The sequence below is a fragment of the Prinia subflava genome, chromosome 17 (assembly GCF_021018805.1).
Source record: "Prinia subflava isolate CZ2003 ecotype Zambia chromosome 17, Cam_Psub_1.2, whole genome shotgun sequence".
NCBI lineage: Eukaryota > Metazoa > Chordata > Aves > Passeriformes > Cisticolidae > Prinia > Prinia subflava.
Window position 1 is genome coordinate 8172216 of NC_086263.1, and position 20197 is coordinate 8192412.

Consider the following 20197-nt stretch of genomic DNA (forward strand, 5'->3'; position numbering starts at 1 on the left):
TGTCATTCTTCTTGCATAGCAGATTACACATCTTAAATTATTCACATTTCCATCATTTCCAAAAGAAAATCTGAACAAAGAAAGACAACCGGACAAGGGTTATGGTGGGAGATGGGAATTGAAATATAAATATGTTCCTGTCCATATGCTTTTGGTGATAGCTACTAGGAGGTTATCAGGCAAAGATAATCATGTTAATGGGGCATATAGATAATTCCTGGAAAGCACCTGATTTTGGTACTATTTTCTATTTATCCCATCCTAACCATGTAGGGAAAATAAAGTGAGTTTTCCTGTTTGTACTTCAGCCACTTAATGACATCCCAGATCTTAGGCTCTCAAAATCCAGATTGCCCTCTTGCCTCCTTTGCTATCAGTTGTGGTTGCTTTTCTGTTTCTTCACGTTGATGCCTTTTCCTTGATCCTAAAATTAAGAGTTAGACACAGTTAAGGGTAAAGGGATTTTATTTCAGTATTTAATAAGGATCTTTATGGTGCAACACTTCACCAGGGTGAAATACCTTGAAATGCACACACGCAGTAGATTACGTATACAATTTTATAGACCTTGCAAATTAGCATATCCAACAAAGACATCTCAATGAGAGGCTTGAATGAATAGTGTGATATTTTTCTGTTTCAAAGTATTCTTCTCTAGATGGGCTAATCTTAGTTTACAGGATGTATTCTAGAGGGGGCCTTGGTTTCTTAAGATAGCGTGGGGTTTTCTGGCCTCCAGCCGCAAGGCCTTTATGATGTTTGGTCTTTTGGTCCAACAGAATACCAGGACTAAGTTATCAGACAAAGGAATTATAAATATGCATGCTAAAGGCACTGAGAATACATAAAAGAAAAGGCAAAAAATAGCCATGGCATTAATGGGGCACTGAGCAACAGTACAGACCACAGCAATTCAGTGATGGCCATGCACTGCTGAAAAGCTGCACGGTCCCAGTTTGTGTGGCATTGAGTGACCAGTGTGGCTCACTTGATAACTCCTTCTTTGCTGCAGATGAACAGTCAGGAGAGCAGGGCCTGCTTGCTGCTCAGTACTTTCTAAATTAATGGTGTCATCTGAGTGCAGCAGTTGCATCTCTTATTATAGCAACATACAGTTGCTTTACTGGTGGCTAAAATCAGCTGTGAACCATATGGGTAGCTTCTAAGCTCTTTTGGATTTGCTAAAGTATTGCTTAATGATCATGTACTCAAATGTCTGACATCAGAATGTCTATTATTTGACCTATAAAATCAGTGAAATACAAACTGGCAGCTGCCAGAACTCTGTCGGAAAGACTTTATGACATATCTAAATTTAATAGTGGCACACATTCTCATATATAGACTTTGTGAGTTGTTTCTGAAGCCTCCCTTATGTAAAACGAGCTGTCAGCCCAAATGAGATTTTGTTTAGATTTTTTAGAAAGGGAATGTTGGTTAAGGAGTCCTGTTTTGATGCTTATGTAGGATATTTGTCCACAGATTTCTGAAGCAGTTCAGGATTCTTTGTATTTTTAAGTGGAAATCACTTACTGCTTCTGCTGATACTGAAATATCCAGTATTTCAGTGGAGCTGTGTGTTGTGGAGTGTTTGGGGTGGAAGATGCTGTATAAGCATTAGAAACACTGCATTTTAGTGAAAGCTGGCCACAGACTGCAACAAGAACACAGAGATAAATCATCCTTGTTTTCTCTCTCTGAATTTGCTGAATCTGCAAATTGAATTTGCTGCCTCCTGTTTTGCTTTAGATGAGCTGTAGTTTTCCCATGGAAAGTGCCTCTGTTTTACTTACAGGTCTGGACAACTCTCTCACCTGACTATTATCAGTGATTTTTGAAGTCTTACAGTACTGTGGGTCAGCCCTGCTTAGTTATATTTGTACTTCTTCATGATTGTTCTACTTACACAGTGCTGTGCTCCCACATTCGTACACCTCAGGCTTCTGAGTGACCTGGCTCTGTCCAGAGCAGGTTCCTGTGGCTGAAGGAAACATTTTCTGCTGGAAAACCACTGGGAGCAGCTGCTGGGCTGTGCAGGCTGCACAGAACCGGTCCCATAACCAGCTCTCACCCAGCTCTAATTTTTGTTTTATTAGCTGTTTTGTGCACATACCAGTTTTAGTGGGATGAGTGTCAGCTACATGATAATTATAGCTATTCTCACATCCAAATTAAAAAAATGAGACCAAAAAGCCTTAGGCTTCCTCCAGAGCCCAGGCTTTGTCAGCAGCCATGAGTCACCCTGGATTGAGTGAGTATCAGAGATGAAGCAAACGTGCTGATTTTTCCTTTGTTCCCTTAACCTTTTCTGAGCCAACAGCAGGAGTTGCCTCTCTGTGCCCTAGCACCTCAAATTTCACTGGGGCAGGAAAAGCTTCCAATCCCAAACCTTGTAGTTCTTAGCCCTGGGAAGGTGCCACATCAGCAGCTTGATCTATTGCCATTGCAAAATACGGATTTTTTTTTTACATTTTAACCACTTGTCTGAATATCCAGCTTCCTTTAACTGGATCAGCAAAGAGGATGCCTGTCAAAAAAGGCATTTTCCTTCCACCCACTCCTTTGCTTACTTTGTTGCAAAGCAGATCTTCATAAGAGATGTTGCAAATTTATGAGGTTGCAGAGAAGACAAGCAGGCTTTTTCCAGGCTTTTGTTTAAAAAGCTATTTGATACATGTGTTGATATTTGAAAAAAAAAAATTAGGAAGTGTGTGATATGTAAATGATATGTGAAATATAAATATATAATAAGTATGCATAATAATGGCATCTGCTGTTTTACTTTAATCTTCAGCATATGTAGCATATTTCAGTTTCACAGTTTTATAAATATTTCCATTTTGTGTGCATCTTCATAAGGACTTTATTGCTACTTGAAAAGTAGGAGGAAGATCTCCAGTGTCAATATGAGCCTGTTTGAGGAGTGATAATTCAGGAGAGACTTGGGACTGCTGATGCTGGAGATGATGAATTCAAGGAAGTTGTGAAAACACTCAGTGCTCTTCCATGCCCTGTCTCCTGGATGAAGGTCATTACCAGCAGGACAGGCAGAGACTTGCAGGGAGTCAAAAATTTGATTGAAATGTCTGGAAAAGGAACAAGGAATCCATTTTTATTTGTTTTCTGTGATAACATAAGCCAGATTTTAGAGAGACAGAAAGTTTTTGTACTGGAGGAGCTTTATCCTGACTGTGAATTGCGTGGCTAGCTATTCATATTACACACATGAAAATATTCCTGTTAAACAATATATGCAGTCTGCATGCATTTTGAATGCCTCTTTCTTGTCTTTCCAAGACCACCATCATATATGTAGGGGGGAGTCTGGGTAATAAAACCATGTGAAAGATGTTCAGTGTAAACATTGAGACAGTGTTACCATGCAGGGAGGATAACCTCAAACCATTTTATTTATATTACAAAAATACATGTTCCTTTGAGCATTATGAACTGCCCAGCCCTGTGCTGTGGTGGTCATAAATGCATGATAGACCTTGTCAGATCCTTGTAGCTGTGGTTTGCTGGCTCAGCAGTGCCACAATGGACAAGAGCTCCAAATTGACTTTGGTTTAGGACTCTGTAGCCTTTCCAGTGACTTCTTTTTGATTTGCCACCACTAACAATGTCATGGCCACAAGGACTGTGGTTGCAGCACCCCTTCAATGTGCTCTTGTACCAGGCTGTGCCCTGTGGACACACCTGCAGATTCATTTGCTGTGGCTGTGGGCAGAAGCTCTCTTGTTCCCGTGGGCAGGCTGCAGCGTGGGGCTCCTGTGTTTGGAAAACCCCAGGAGCCCTCAGCCCATCCTTGTGTCACCTTTGCATGGTGCAATCTTGAAGCTTGTGCCAGCACTTTGACAACAATGGAAATGCAGCAATGTCCTGGGGAGTTAACTGGTAAAAATGTCAAACCTGTGTTTTCAGTTATAGTCAGATCTTTTCCAGTTTGACTAATAAGCCTTTAGTTCTAACTAAACTCATTGTGAAAATGTCATTTTATCTGGAACTTGAGAAACAATAGTAAGAGAAGAAGAAAGCAAACTGTTGATCCCAATTTGTTGTGTCACTCTGAGAAGGAAGAGGTAAGATGTTTACCTTAGGAGTTATTAGGGGGAGGCTTCAGAGTTTTGTTTGATGACTTTCATTGCTGACAAAGAACTGGAAAATACTGATGGCTTTCTTGACCCTGTCAGGGCTCCTGAGCCAGGCCAAATTGAGGCAAATTCAGCAGTGCAAGAGGCAGCCTCGCTGAGGTGGACAGAGGGGAAGGATGGATGGGGTAGAGAAAGAGTGCAGCCCTTGGTCCTTGCCTGAAGCTGTATTAGAGCTTTAAGGTTGAAAAGTTTTGAGACATTTCAGGTGCTTTCACCAGCAAGGCAGTAGAGGAGGAAGCCTGACTCATCTTGGCAGCACTTCACAAAACCTACTGTCCTAACTTCAGGCAGAACCTGACCCATGGCTGTTTTTATGTTCCCTTATCTATTTAGAAATGAGGTTTTTGTTCCTTGTCTGACAGGTTTGCAGCTCTGCAAAGGTTGGAACCCAAGCAAGGGCAGCAATCAGACAAAGGGTGAACTATTGAACACCAAAGCAGAAGCTGAGAGATAAGATTAAAAGACAAACATAAAACACATTGTATTTGCCATAGATGGCATCTGATAGGATGGATGCCCAGCAGCAAGGTTCAGGATGGGGTCAAAAATTATAGTCTGAAGGAGACTGAGGCTCAATAAGTGTTAAATACACTTAATACAGAGTTTATGTCTTCAAACTGTCCATAATTTCTAGAGAATAATCTAAATATTTATCAAAATCTTTCTTTCTCATTGTTTATACTATGTATGTTCTGAGTAATATGAAAACTTTTACTACCTATACATTTACATTACATTTTAGAAAGCTGCTTTCTTTTCTGTACTTCTTGCTCAATTTCTCTAAATTACTCGGGGTGTTGGAAGTCTGAGCCCTTCGATTAACATTCCTGAAAGCTGTCTGCCTTCACATCCATGTGTGCTGATGTCACAGTCTGCACTTGCTTGACATAAATTATTATTGAAGATTGGATTTCTTCCCCTGTAATTCCCTTTTCTGCGCCATGTGTTACTCTTGCCTTTGTACGTTTTGTCATGAAGTTGGCTTGATCATTTTTGTACTATCAAGAACTAAAATCTTTAACTGCTGGCAATTCCACTGATCTTCAGTCAGTTTTTCTTAAATAAGTGATATCTGCCATACACTTGGGGTTGTACCATCATCTGCATGAGAGGTAGGTTAAATACTCGGCCTGCTGTGGGTTTACTTACCAACCCAGAACTGAACAAAGGAACATTACATCTGGATTTCAGGTTTCCTGGGAAAGTTTAGCCCTTGAAAAAAATCTCTTTAGCTTTTAGAAGAAGGGTGGCATGGGTTTTTCTAAATTTGGAAAGTTGTTTCAGCCTTGTTATTTCAGTGTTCCTTTTGCTTCATATTCTTTGTAATGAAAAGTGACAGTTATTTTACATACTGGAAAATCTTGCATGATTGGTCTCAGTTCAGTATCTGCAGGAGGAAATTAAGATTACCCTGCTTGCACATTAATGATGAACTTCCCATGGCTTTTTAATGACATTATACTTAAAATACAAAGATACTATTGTTGGTGAACAAGATCACTACAGTCAATCCTAATGATCAGGATCAGATCATATTAGTATTAATGTGATCTGTAATTAAAAACAACTGCTTTGTAATAGCAATTAAAACATTCAGTGAGCAATTAAATGCTGCTTTTTAAAGACTTTTTCTTTGCACTTAATGAATGTCAGGCTGACAGTCAAGAGGGCTGGTGTTAAACAATTTCCTACAAATACTTCTCAATTACATTTTTCGTGTCAGATAGTTGCCTTTCAATTTGCACTCTTGGCTCTGCCCTTTTCCTGTGCACTGAGCTGTGTATCTGCAGTGTTACTCCTCAGTGCAATGGGTAGGCCATTTCCTTGCTCAGGCTCTATTTTTATCAGAGTTCATGCATGTTTTTTCTCTGGTGTTGGATATTCTTTACTTCACCGTTCTCCCCTGCTCTGCCCCTCCAAATGCCTGGAAGAGCAGTGAAAGTAAATTTACTTTTCTGCCCCATCATCTGCAATATCATCCTGGTTTTTGTTCCTTGCTCAGCAGCCTGTCGCTCTGAACACACTTGGGGGCAGTTTTCAAGGTAGATGTGTTTACAGCTTCAGAAATTTCATTGCCAGCCAGTTCACAACATAAATGGAGATATATTGTAAAGATTTATAGGAGACAGCATTAGAATATGGGCACTGGACAGAAGAATCAGCATTGCAAGCAGTTGTAGCTCCTGATGTAGGTTTGCTCTGAGTTCAGACACTGTGGTGTGTTTTGGGAGCAGGGCTGTGCTGGAACATGCTGGATCCCTGTGGGGCTGATGAGGCTCTCCAGGAGTGGAAAACTTTCTCCTGTCCATTGACTTTTGGGTGGGCACTGCCAGGATTTCACCTTCTTTGTGAAACCAGCACTGAAGTAATACCCTGATGCGTGGGAACAGTCTTGTTGGCTGTAGAGGACAGAGAAGTTTGTATTTATAGATGTATAATGTATGCAATTGTCATTTCCTCTGTCTGTGGACAATTGATGGCAGATCAGATGAACAAGGGTTTTTCAGCCACTACTGCCTTGCTGCAATATTCTGTGTCAGTGGAGACTTTTGGCCAGCTAGCCCACACTTATTCACTAACTGCAAAGGAAAAAATAATTCAAGTGACTCTACTTATTTCAATCACAGCTATAAAATTAACACGAACCAATTGTTTACTGGAAGCAGCCCAGCTCATGCCTTCGGTCACAGAGTTAAGGACGATAACAATCTTGTTGTTCTTTCCAAGACATTCATTATCTTGGAGATTTCAACGCAAAGAGAAAATGTTGCCTAATAAATTCCCAAGTCTGCTCATTTTGAAGTTCCTTGAGCAATTCGAGGAGCCAATAATAGCCCATTTTAACAGTCATTCAAAGGCTCTACTTTCAGAATAATATAAAATTTATTTGGGCGTAAACTGAGAATCTGGGCCATAGACAGAGACGCTCGTTGTTTCTTCCCGGTGAAAGCTTGTGCTGCTCTAAAGGACACACAGGAATTCAGCTAAGCGAAGGCGACAGCTCGTTCTCGGCTTTCATCGCCTGCGAAATGCATCCTTTCACACGCGGATTTACAGCAGGCTGCGGCTCGCATCCGCTCTCTTCAGATCTGCTCGGCTGCCATCATTTCGTGCCATGCAGGGATGAGGAAGGGCAGCGCTCTGAGATGCGCTGGCAGTGCCGCTGGTCCTGCTGTGGGAGCGGTCCGGAGCGTGTCCCCGGCCCGCCTCCCGCCTGCGAGCTCGGCATTCCGCTGCCCTACCTGCTGGAAAAGCTCATCTCCGGCTGCTTGTTCCTTCTGTGGCACAGGGCTTTTCTCTCTCCTTCCTGTTTGCCCTTCGGCTCATTGCTGGGCTGCATTGGTATTCCGGCCGGCTCGCTTTGAGCGCACATCTCAGTGCCCTGGCGGCGGGGGCTGGCAAAAGGCCGCGCTTCGGCATCTCCGAGGCATTCGGAAAGGGATTGTGTGCAGCCTGGGCTTTTCCTGAAAGCTTTGAGCCGTCCGTGGGTTTTCCAGGCTGCTTCCTGGCAGTGGGTTTTCCAGGCTGCTTCCTGCTGCCGGCAGATGTGCACAGGGACCAGCGGTGTGGGCACTGGCTGAATTTGCACCTTTCACAGCAGCGCCGTGTCACTGAGAGACAGCAGCTCGTCATGAAATAAATCCCCCTGTAGCCCCTCCGTGATCCTAGGCTAGCCCAAACCTTAGGGGGCTTTGGAGGAATATTTCATGGACAGGACAAAGGGTTCCAAAAGAGGCTCTGACCCCCAGCTGTGGTTCAAGACGTTTATTCCAGGTGGTGTCCTCTGGAAAGAGGGTGTGTGCAGAGGAAGGTCTTATCTGGGCTTCTGCCAGGGAGGGGCGGCTTGGGACACAGCCAGTAGGGTCAGAGAGGGGAGGAAGGGTTAAATTACAGGTTACAAGCTCTAGGGTTCCCTGAGGGGGGAGAAATCATTCCCCAGGGAATGTAACACTTCAGACAAAATAGGATACTGAAAGTCTTCTCTCTTGGATAGATGGAAAACACGGACCGAAGGGCCAAAGCCTGCCAAATGACAGTGCTCAATCTGCCCCATCTCTAGGGGGGCACAGTCTCTCCTTGGCATTGCTTCATGTGGACATACCCATCCTTACAAACCATGGATTAGAAACTGTTAGCTTCAAATCTGGAATACCAGCAGTTCCCTTAGGCTGATTCCTGGCAGTGCCCTCGTCTCTGCAGTTTATGCATCCTACGTGATGGTAGATTTTAGGCAGAGATTTTCTTCCTTTTAAACCCTTGCAAATATCACTCTGCTGAAGTGTTATGTTGGTGAACATGTAGCATTATAATTGTCAGGTGTCACTTTGATATTTGGAATGGTTGGCATAGTAAAATTACTAATGAGAAATGCGTGTTTTGAAAGATATACATAGCGTGATGTGTGAGCTATCATTGTGCTGTCTCTGCAAATGAAACTGTGTTCCAGCAATCAGAAAATTCTCAAAACAGTTTCTTTCTAAAGAATTACAGTGCACTACAGTGGTAATATCTGCACCAAGGTTGCTGTAGATTATTAAATATGCTTGTGAAGAGAACTCTCTAGTGTATAACAGACTAAATCCTGTCCTACACACCAGGTTTGAGATATAAAAACAGAGATTGAATTTTCCCATTGGTTCCAGGAGAGGAAGCACCACTGAATGTGTGACATCACTGACACCTTGTCCCTGGAACTGAAACGTGTCTTTGCCTTTCACCCTATCACAGTGCTTGGTGGGAGTTGATGAGTAATGCAAAATCAAGGAAAAAATCCAGAGAGCAACTGTTTAGAAAGCCAAAAGCAGTAATCTCATCCTGAAATCATCCTTCCACTGCCCATTTAATTCAAATTAAGTGGAAATAATGCCACTGTTGAGTATTGCCACTGTTACACTCCCTCACACCATGTTTTGGACTAGTGCTGATGTTATAGAAGAGAACTTATCAAAATCTCTGATAAATCTGATAAAATTCACACAATGTCTATTTGTAGATGTAAATTTGAAGTTTTCATTTTTTTAATGTTCTAACATAACGATGCTTATTGATACAATGGAGTATATTGTGATTTGATTTTCCTGCGTGGCAGTGACCAAGTTAGCACTGTGCTGTGCTCTCCATCTGGTTCTGTCAGCTGAGGATGTGGATATGCTGGGACAGGATCACTGTGTGTGGAGGGAGGCCTTGTTTCTGACAGAATTGTGAGTGTGGAGTTATGGAAGTAAGACCATTGTTAAATGCAGTGTAATTATTTGTAAACTGTTTTGACAGCACTGTGCTTACATGAGAGGAAAGCTGCTCTGTGGCTAAAGAAAGTTGGACACTGTACAATGTGGTATTTGGCTCAAATGTAGTCAGTGTGTTTAGTACAGTACAGAAAAAGGGCTTGGTCTCCAGAGTATCTGTTCAAGTAAGGGAGGAGGGCAGTTTCCTAGAAAACTTCTTTGATGTCTTTTCCTAATGCATATATTCTTCATTATCTTTACTGGAGTCAATAAAATGATAAGTTTTTGAACTTTAGGTGCATCATTTTTGGTGTCAGAATTTTTTATTTTGCTCTATCTTTTAACCCCAGAGCTCTGCCATCTTTCCTCACGTTGTTCAAACTGCTCATTTGTACAGCTCTGAGTGAATTTGCAGGAGCAGTACCACACAGACCACCCTTGCTGGGGCCAGTCCCAGGCTGAATTTTCAGGAAGGCTGAACTGCTGACAGGGTAGCTAAGGACGTAGGTGGCAGAGCCCATAATCGTCCTCTGGCTTTTGCAATTTTTATTTTATGAACGTAACTATTGGTCTTGCAGAAGTACTTTCTGTGGAGATCCAAACCAGCCTCTAGCACACCCACAAATCCAGCAGCAGGTAACTGCTGCTCATCTGCAGTCTCCCTCCAGTAATCACCTGTTGGAAGTGTTAAAATTTCAGTCTGCCCAAAACAAGAGGAAACGTGGAGGCCTTTCATTTCTATGTGCTTGGTTCAAAGACTCCTTGGGATGCTGGTGAAAAAGGATTTGAATTAATCTATTTCTTTTAGTGTTGCTCATATTAATAAGCTTTGCTCTTCATGCTTGTTGTATTGTAATTCTGATTTAACCACATTTATCAGTAGATGATCACTGCAGGGCCTTTAATGATTATAGTTGTTAGAGCTGATAGTCTGAGACTATTAAATAAGGTCCAATTACTTCCTATTTATTTGTTGTTTTTTCCCGCCAAGTAACAAAACTTAATCCTGAAGTTCATTATTATTCTTTGTATTGTATTCATCTAAATAGATTTTCTACCTAATTAAGGCTGAATATGTTTGTGCTAAACTGACCGAATTTTGCAAGGATGTTTTCATTTGTGTGTGAGGGCGTCTTTGGTTTCTTCCATCCATATTCTGATTATGTTTAATTTCTGTAGCTGCCAGAGATCTATTGTGTGTCTCAACAATTCACCCTGGGTTGCTCAAGAGTGTTTAGATTGGAGTTGGAATAGGCCTCCTGATGAATTTAGCTGGAATCTAGTTAATAACAAGTCACCAGGAAGCAATTTCACATGTTTACTACTGCTCTGAAAGATATAAAATCTATACTGGCTGAATTCTGGATGAAAGAAATAGAGATGAAAGCTGAGGAATTCAGTTGAGATTAATAATGTTATTTTTTTATGGGTTAGGTCATTGAGAGGGGAAGGTAAAAAAATAAAAAGGAAAGTTTGATTGGTAATGGGTATCCAGTGTGGTTTGCATGTCCATGATTTAAACATAGAAATAATTGAGCTTTATCCCTGTTCTTACTTTGTGTTATTTGTTTACATACTATCTCTTTGGGGCACCTTTGTCAAATAATGAAGCAATACAATTTGGTGAGAAATAAAACCACAGAACATCTCACATTTTCCTTTCAGTATTGGAATAGCCATCAGAAATAACAACCACGTAGATTTATCAGTTCTTGACCTCACCTGCTGAACTCCTGTTAAGAGGTTGTGTGGCATTAATTAGTGTCTGCTGCTGCTCCACCATGTCTTTTCAACTGAGGATTCTGTTCAAGGATCACAGACTATAGACATTATTATAAAAAGTCACTTAAATACTTTCCCTTGAAAGAAGACTCACTTCCTTGTAAGCTCCTTCATGTCTGAACTCTTCGTTGTAAGATCCACCTTCTCTAGGGGAGAAGCTGTAGGAGAACAAACCTCCAGGGTTTTCCTGAGCCTCCTCAGGAGCTGCATTTTGCTCTGTCAGGCCAGTCCTCTTCATCTCTTCCCTGGTTTTGTGGTGCATTCTGTTTAAAGATGTGTTTCTGCTGAAGGGGGGTGCAGGAGGCTCAGCAGCACTGGTCAGTGTTGCAGGGCAGATGCTCCCATGAAGGGCCTTTTGAGGGCCTGTTTCCCTAGGAATGAACAATGTGCTGTGTCCTGAGGGGTGGGTTCCACTGCCCACACCCAGGCAGAGCTCCAGCTGCTGCCAGGCAGAGGTGGGAACTGTAAATTGTGTATACACAGACAGAAGAACCTGCCCAGCCCAGGGAGTGCTGCTGCTCTGCTGGTGAATCGAACTGGGAGGGACCTTTGCCAAAAGCTGGGCTTGTGCCTGAATCTGGAGTCCTGATGAGGTTCAGTGTCATTTGAAAGAGAACAAAATGTGCAAAGTGGGGGCAGTTACTGGTTGTGGATCCAGTTCTGTTATGGATTGAATACATTTGACTCCTCTGTGCTATCAAACTTTCCTTAGAAGGTTAAGTTAGCAGAAAACGGAGTGGTCAGTTTTGGAAGCACTATGGGTGTGTGCATTCACAGCTCCCTCTAGCAGTATTCCAAACTTTTTAATAACCAGATGAACATCTGAAATTGCTGTTGATACAATATGGCTTTTTGTACAGTTACTGTGCTAAGCTGGAACAAATGTGAAAATCTGTTTGGTCTCTTGAGGGATGCAATATTATTTTGCTCCCTAATCTAAATCACTCTCAAAGTAAGTCACATGTTAGCAAAACCCAAAAAAAACTCATTTGAAGACAGCAGCCAAATTTTTGAAGCTGTTTTCGTTCGATTTCAAACCAGAACATCTTTCCTTAATGTATGTATATAAAAAGGAATAAAAGCAACTTCTATTAATGATGTTTTTACAATGTTATTTCTACTATTTTGGATCACACTGCTGAAATTGTGTGGCATTTGGCAATGGATGGCAACAGTTTTGGAAAGGAAAGGAAAAATAATCTTCCAAACAATCACTTACCAATGCAGATGTTCCACTGAGGGGTCCCCTGTGCACTGTGTGGTGGTCCATCTGTTTCTCTGCATTTTGAAATGCCAAGTGGTATAGATTTGGCTGGCTGTGCCTGTATCTGTTAGAACTGAACCTGAAGGACTCATGCTTTTTCAAGTATCAGAATCCCCCTTTTAACCCAATCTATTGCTTTGTCTCATTTTCGTTTTACAGAAAAGAAAGCACTGTGTTTGAAGCAATTACATCTTTCATCTTTGCCAGCTTGCAATAAACCTATTTTCACCTTTGCATCTCCCTCTCTAATGAAAGCCATAAAGTAGCGTAATATATTTCTCACAAAATGTTTCTCCCAAGTCTTCAGCCACTGACAATTAAAGTACTTATTGTACTTATTGCAGCAAAATGGAAAAACATATGGAAAAATATAACTACATTAACATCTGCTGCCTTTCCTCCATCTGCTGTCTTTGGCCTCGCTTTTGTTCAAACCTGCCAGAAGTACTCATTTTCCAAGGGTCTCATGGCACATCAACCACATCTTCAATTAAAGTTCCCAGTTTCTTGTTTGTTTTGATGGCACAATGGGATGTCTGCTCTGCATCCACGTGGCTGCATGAGGGCTTCAAGCAGAGCAGTGGTGGTTTTACAGTTTGAAAGATGTGAGTGTGGTAGGACAGGGTGACCACAGCGTAAAGTTTGTAGTTCTGCATGCAAAAGGTTTTGATTTCAACTAAGAAACAGCCCACAAATGCGCAAAGATAAGAGCAGAAAAAAGAAGATTTAATTGTAGAGATGCCATCCTCTGACTCCTCTGACAATTGGAAGGTGTCTTTATTGAAATAATTAACAAGCACTAAAAAATAATATGTCAGAGCTGTGATTAATATTGAACGGAAACTTGTTTTAATTATCTTTTTACAGTTCAGTTTAAATTCTCCTCAGTCACAGGACAGATGAAATAGATGGTTTTGTGAAAGCTGACCAGATCTCTGAGGCTTTGACATGTGATGCAGATTTTGAAGCTATTCTCCACCTCTGGGAGCTGTGAGCTGGATCCTGAACAGCTCACCCCAGCAAAGCAGTGAGTGCCTGCCCCAGCTCTGGGGGCCTCAGCTGGGTGGGATTCTGCATGACTGCCCAGACATTGCATATTTTCACAGGATGTCAATAATGAGGTGCTTTACTATATGAAAGGAGGAAAAATATGCAGTTTTTTATAGTACAGGTGTTTGATTTATAGCTGGTCCGCAAGGCCAGCATGTCCAGTGCTTTGTATTTAGAGGAAGGTCTGTTTTGTTGTTGCTCTGTGTGTGCATGTGCATATTTCTGGTTTGTTTTTGTGTCTTTGAGGTACCAAGCTTTGCCAGAGGAAGAATATGACAATATGTTCTCAGTACAAAAAGACAGCAAATCCTTCCATGCTGGGGAGAAAATGAGTTGCCAGATAAAGTGTAACTGTGAACATTTGCCATTCAGGGCTTGGTTGCACATGGTCCATCCATCTGTATGGTATTTATAGGAGTTTGTTGATAAACGTACAGTGAATGCTTTTCCTAAGAAGGGAGCATTTTCTTATTGTCAGGAGGAAGTGCTCTGCACAATGCAGTGAACACCTCTGGCAGATAAATGCAGGCTCCTATTGTGTGCCTTTGTGAACTGATTAGGGTTTTCTTTTAGGTTCCCTGCAAAGCCTCTGCAGAAGGAGCCCTGCAGCTCCTGTGCCTGGCAGGTGTGTGCAGGGGATGCTGGAGCAGTGCCTGCCTGCACACTGTGGGCTCTGCTTGGATCCCTCAGCCACAGTCTGTGAGCCCTTGCTGTCTGCAGAGCTGGGGCACCCCTGTCTGCTGATTGGGTCTCTGGTGATAGAAATGCACAGTATGTTCTCTCTCTGAAAGCAGATTTGAAATTGGTCTAGTGCTGGCTGTTTGTGTATTGCAAAAATTACCAGTCCTGTTGCCTAATGCAGGCTGTTGGCAGAGGAAGCCCTTCCAGGGGCAGTGGGACACCCTGAGTTGTGCCTAATGGCTTTGCAGTGTATTCTGATCCTGCAGTGGGATGCCCCACTGAGAAGGGGCTGGCTTGTTGGAGGTTTCCTGTGCCCAGTACTGGAGCCATGGTCTTTATCTTTAACCTCCTGCCTTCAGCACGCAGGATACAGAGCTGTACCTGAAAGAGTTCAGGAGAGTTTTTAACCTGGGTAACCCCAAATGCAAGTTTAGGCTTGAACATGCTTAGCTTGGATGCAAATGTAGGTAAGCAAAATGTGAAGAGAGGCAGTCTGCAGGTGTGTGAACTTCCCTGAGGTCTGGCTGAACTGGTGTGGGTTGTGCAAAAGCCTCTGAGAGTGTTAACAGGCTGTCATTAAAAGCCATTTGTCATTACAGACAGCTGTGAAGTTCTTCCAAGTTCTTGGTACTTGTGCTAGGTGCAGTGAGCAGCAGCAGCTGTCTGCAGTAGGGAAGAAGGGGAAGAGGAGGGTCTTCAGTAGGTGACAGCAGCAATTTATTCCGTGGTTTTCTCAGTAGATTGCAAAGTCTCTGCAGAAACCCAGGCTTTCCCTCCTGAGATAGATGGAACAGGAAATTCAATCAAGCTCAGAGTACCTAAGCCCCAGACCCTCAATCACTGCACATAAAGTGGCTAATACACCAAAGAGCATACACTGTGTCTGACAAACTTTAATAAAACACACCAGAAGTGGAGTTTGGAGAATTAAAATCTGTGTGTTCAACAGGGAGCAGAATTTGGAGCAGAATTCAAATTCTCACATTACATAAAATGGCTCTGAGCTTAAAATGTTATTTTTGCTTTAATATTATAATACTATTTTTAGCATCAATGGCAATCAGTATGTAATTGGCAGTGATCTCATGCACACTCCTGGGTACAGAATGTTCTTTCCCAGTTTTGGAGTATTTGTTTTTTATTCCTGAACTGCAGCGTGCACACGCTCAGAAGAGGCCCCACAGTCATTAAAACTCTCCCTGCCAGGGCTTTTGCCACTCAGTACTCAGCAGTGAACATCTCCTTGTGTCTTCTGAGAACCAAGTAAAGTTAGGACAGAACACTTCTGCTTGTGCCAGTCCTTCTCTTAGGCCTGTGTTCTGTGACAGACATCCTCAGTGTCACACTTCATCTTGAGAATACAGTGCTGCAAAATCTCCAGAGGTTTCCTTATAGCATCTTCCAGTACCTGCAGCAGCCACAAGAGAGCTGGAGAGGGGCTTTTAGCAGGGTCATGGAGTGATTGGATGAGAGGGGGTGGCTTTAATCTGACAAAGGTTAGGACTGTAGGAAGGGCACAGGTGAAATATGTGCTCTTGGGTGGCACATACTGTGTGTGACACCTTTAATACTGAGTAATTTAATAAGGTAGCCTCTCAAATGAGTTGATTTTGGATAGAGCCTCTTCTGGTCTGTGCGTAGAGAGAGATGCTCTATTGCAAAGACCAAAGTAGTGCTTTCAGTAGCAGAGTTAGCTGTTGGTTTGAAAATACTGCTTTCATCTTTGGCTGTGGACACACGGGCTGTATTATTAGGCTTACACTTCTTGTTTTGTCCTGGTGTGGCCTTCCATTTTTTCAGTGATTTGCAAGCACAGAGATAAGGAGGTGCTGCTAACAAATACTTGATAAAAGTTGAAAAAAATGATGATTCAGACAGTGAACCTGGAATATGTCCCATGGTACTGTCAGAACTGGGATTGCTTGGTTTCAAGATCATCTTTCTGTGAGATGACTCTGCCCTGTCTTGAATGTCTTTCACATCCATGACAAATAAAATCTGCAATTAATCCAGCACTGTAAACATAAAGTATTGCAGAGCAAGTAAAACCCATCTCCCTGTAGCCAGCTGAAAACCTGATGTGCTGCTTTCTGCTTGCACCCCTGAACTTCACAAATGAGCACACAGCTTAGAGCAGCTGCTGCTGTTGTAAGCTCAGAGTGCTGACTTTCATTTCCTCTGCACTGCAGACGTGTACGTTCTGCTCTCACGTGTGGAGCCTATCTAGAAATCATTGTACTGTAAAAATCACGCTTGGCTTTGCTGGAAGCCATCGAGAGGAAAGCGCAGATCAAAGGTGGGTGGAGATTTCAGGTTTTGTGGCATTTAACACTTGCCCCAACAGGTGTGAGATTGCGTGAGGCTGGGTTTGACTTTCCAGTTGGGGTATTTGTGACATGTCCTTATGTTTCAATGTATATCTATAGCTCTTGGTTTTACACTTGTTGTACAGACCCTGCTTTATTTTTAGTCCCTGCTCCTCCCAAAGAGATGTCTTTGCAGGCACCCTGTGTGGTGGGGGTTTTTATGGTGTTCACTGTCCCTGCAGGCAGTGAAGAGTTGTGGCCCAGCTTCATTTTGTGTCTGCCTTGGAAGCATTTAGAATTAATTTGTTTTTTTCAGATTCCGGCATGTAAGTCTTGAGGAAGCATTTCCCAGAGGGGGCAAAGCACTTGAAGGAGGAAAATAGTTTAAAGAGGTGACCTGTACACCAGTAAATCTGCTGTTTGCTTTGCCTTTTTCTGCTGAGGTTTCACCACAGCTCCGTGCTCTGTCCCAGCGTGGTGGGATCACTGCTGCAGTGGCTGGAGCTGCAGCCTCTGGCAGTGCCAGGGGACTGCACAGCTTGTCCAGCACTCCTGCTGCAGGGGGGGAAACTGGAGAGCAAAGATTCCCATGGAAACCTCACATAAATGTAGTGTCAGATGCTGTTTGAAACAAGAACATGCCCACACCTCATCTTTTGGTGCTTTGTCGTGCTCCAGAGAGGTTTGGAAGGAGCAGGAGGGCAGAGTGAGGGCAGGGCTCTGCACTCCCCAGGACAGGGGAGGTGAGTGCCTGTTGCTCTGGTGCAGGCCAGCATCTCCTTTGTGGGTAATAAGAATTACTGTGAAGAACCAATAGCAAACATCTCTTCCTTCCTTTCCCTTTTATCAACAAGCATTTGCTTTACAGATTAGAATTTTATTTTTAAAATTTGAAGACAAAAATCATTTAGCAAGAGTCAGCCTGTGAGGGAGAATGTTGCCAAGATATGTAGAGAAGCTTTACATTGGATATTAGGAAAAATTTACTCATGGAAGGTGTTGTCAAGCACTGGAACAGGCTGCTGAGGAAAGGTGTGGCATCACCCCTTTAAATCCCTGAAGGGATTTAGAAGCTGTGTAGATGTGGCACTAGAAGACATCGTTTAGTGGTGGAATTGGTGAACTGCTGAATTAATAGTTGGGCTTCATGATCCTGAAAGTCTTTTTCTACTTAAATGAACCTGTGTTTCTGTATAAATGCTATTTTTTTCCTTAAAGTTCGAGAAAAGAAATCGATTTCACGCTTTCCCTTATATGGTAGAAGTTTATTTTTTAAAAGAATATTTTCCCCAAAGTATAAGTATTTTGTTTGTTTGAAAAATGTTTGGATTTTGCTTTGTCAGTTGTTGTCTGGTTTGGGGTTTGTTTTTAAACTCCTTTGCATTCATTTGTGTCTGACATCTTGAGATAGTTGCAAAATAGGCATTTTCATGGAGACAGAATCACTTTATTCACTCATTAAACAACTTCTTCTAATGAATTAACTATTCAAATATTTCCCATTGCCGAGCTTCTGAGGTCAAACTGGCACTGACTCCCTGCATGGCCTGGGATAAGTCATTATCTCCCTCTCCTCTCTCTGCAAACCCTGACTGTTAAATAGTTCCTCCCAGAAGAGGTGTGAGAAACAATTAGCTCATGCTGATAAAATGTTTTGAATACGAAATGTGGTTGATAGGTGCTGAAAGATGCTCCCATCCGTCATCATTGGCGATGCTGTCATTTCCCAGTCTCTGATTTTGGGTTAGGTGTTTCACAAGTGGAAAGGAAACAGGACAGACTCAAAAAGTCTGTGAAGTTTTTACTCCTGTCTTCAGATGTTTTAATAACCATTCATCATTGATTTTATCTGCTAGTGTTCACTATTGCAGACAGAGATATTTCCATGTCCAAGGGGCTAAAAATTGTGTCCCCTACAAGTTTCCATAGCTGGAGCAAAGGCAGCTCAACCTCACCCACTCTGATGCAGAGAAGTATTTTACATGGCCTATTCCTTTTCCTTTATATGATAGATTTTGAATGTTGCAAAGTTATAGGCTGTTTTATCTAAGAGTATTGAGAGGAGGAACATGATGGTTAAGAGCTGACACCTGAGCCTGACTCTGACCTTCCCAGGGAGGGTTCAAACCCGTAGGAACTCAAAAAAGGGGGTGAAATTGGGAGGGATTTGTTTTGTAGCAGTTACTTCACTGAAAGCAAGCTCAGGCTGTAGTGAGGTGAGCACCAAGGCAGTTCTGGGATTCCAAACTGTGATTGTTAATCACGAGGAGTGAAAGAAAGCATGGAGGAACCTGCTTTTGCTCCCTTGAAACCTGTGTCTGTTTTCTCATGGATATTTAATGTTGTCAGGGTGAAGTGTCTGGTTAATCACTGCTCACAAACCTGTGTAAAACCTCCCTGCTCCATCTGAGACAGGGCTTGGACTGTGGCCCAGTGAAGAAGCGATGCCAGTGCAGGTGACTTGGGCACCCCAGAGGCCTCTCAGCTCCTGCCTGCTGCAAACCCCAGCACAGGGATTTTCTGCAGTATGTTGCATTGTAATTGGTCTGTGTTTTCATGTAAGAAATGCCTGTAATGCATGGGATGTGACTGTTTTAGTAAGATGAGTATAATTTTTCTCCCCATTTATAGGATGGCTATTTTTCCCACCGACCGAAAGAGAAAATGCGAACAGACAGCAATAATGAAAATTCAGTCCCCAAGGACTTTGAAACTATTGATAACAGTAACTTTGCTCCCAGGACTCAGAGGCAAAAACACCAGTCTGAACTGGTGAAAAAACCCCTTAGCAAACAAAAGGAGCACTTGAGAAAGAAACTGGAAGAGGAGAAGATGAAGGAGACCTTGCTGCTGGCGAAGAACTCCAACGAGGTGGTGCAGTTCAGCGATCACCTGGGAAAAAACAGCAGCAACAGCAACAGTCTGAAGGAGATTGACAGGTTTCCCACGCACCAACTTATCCAAAAAATGGAGAACAGCTCCCCTGAGCTGAAATACGACCAACCACCCAAGTGTGAGGTGACGGGCAAGGAGGCGATCTCGGCCATGTCCCGCGCCAAGTCCCAGCAGTGCCGCCAGGAGATCGCGGACGTTTACTGCCAGCACAAGCTGGGGAAGCTGATGCCGGAGCAGGTGACACGCTTCTGTGCCCTGGAGGGTAAGTTGGGAGATGGAGGAGTGACACTCTGTCCTGGGGGAAGCGTTCTGTGTGATTGGAATGGCCTTCTGACCACAAAAGTGGCTTTATTGCAGGAATGTGTAATGGACTCCCTTGAAAACAAGGGAGGCTTTGAGGATGTTTTTAACAGGGAATTATGTGGATGTCACAAGATGCTTGGTGGATTCCTGTAGAATTCACTTCCACCAGATTTTTATTGCACAATGTGATCTAGGTATTCAGCTGCTACTCCTGTTTCTTGTAGTTCTTAATCTTCAGACACAGAGGAGCATAGTCAAAATCTTGTTATGCTGTGCAGGAGTTGTGTGCTTTTTGGTAATCAGAGAACAGCCATTGTGAATTTTGGAGCTTTATGCTAACCAATACATGAATGGCATTGCTGGTATGGCCATATGGCTATTTTTCTGTCACAGTGGAGTCCTATGCATTTTGATAACCCCAGGTAATTATCAGAAATACACAAAAAATTCCAAAAGCACAAGGAAAATCCAGTTTTGTGACTGACTTCTATTTTTAATGTTCTTCAATCAGCAAAAGTTATTTTCAAAATCATTGCT

General features: G+C 42.6%; 1 protein-coding gene across 4 annotated transcripts in view; it reads left to right on the forward strand.

Moving 5' to 3' along the window:
* The window catches only part of XYLT1 (xylosyltransferase 1), a 170224-nt gene that overhangs the window by 65797 nt on the left and 84230 nt on the right, over window positions 1–20197 (forward strand). For all 4 annotated transcript variants that reach the window (XM_063414180.1, XM_063414179.1, XM_063414183.1 and 1 more), the window contains one exon: window positions 19094–19619. In XM_063414180.1, the coding sequence (XP_063270250.1) occupies window positions 19094–19619 (526 nt within the window). The remainder of the gene's footprint in view (window positions 1–19093; window positions 19620–20197) is intronic.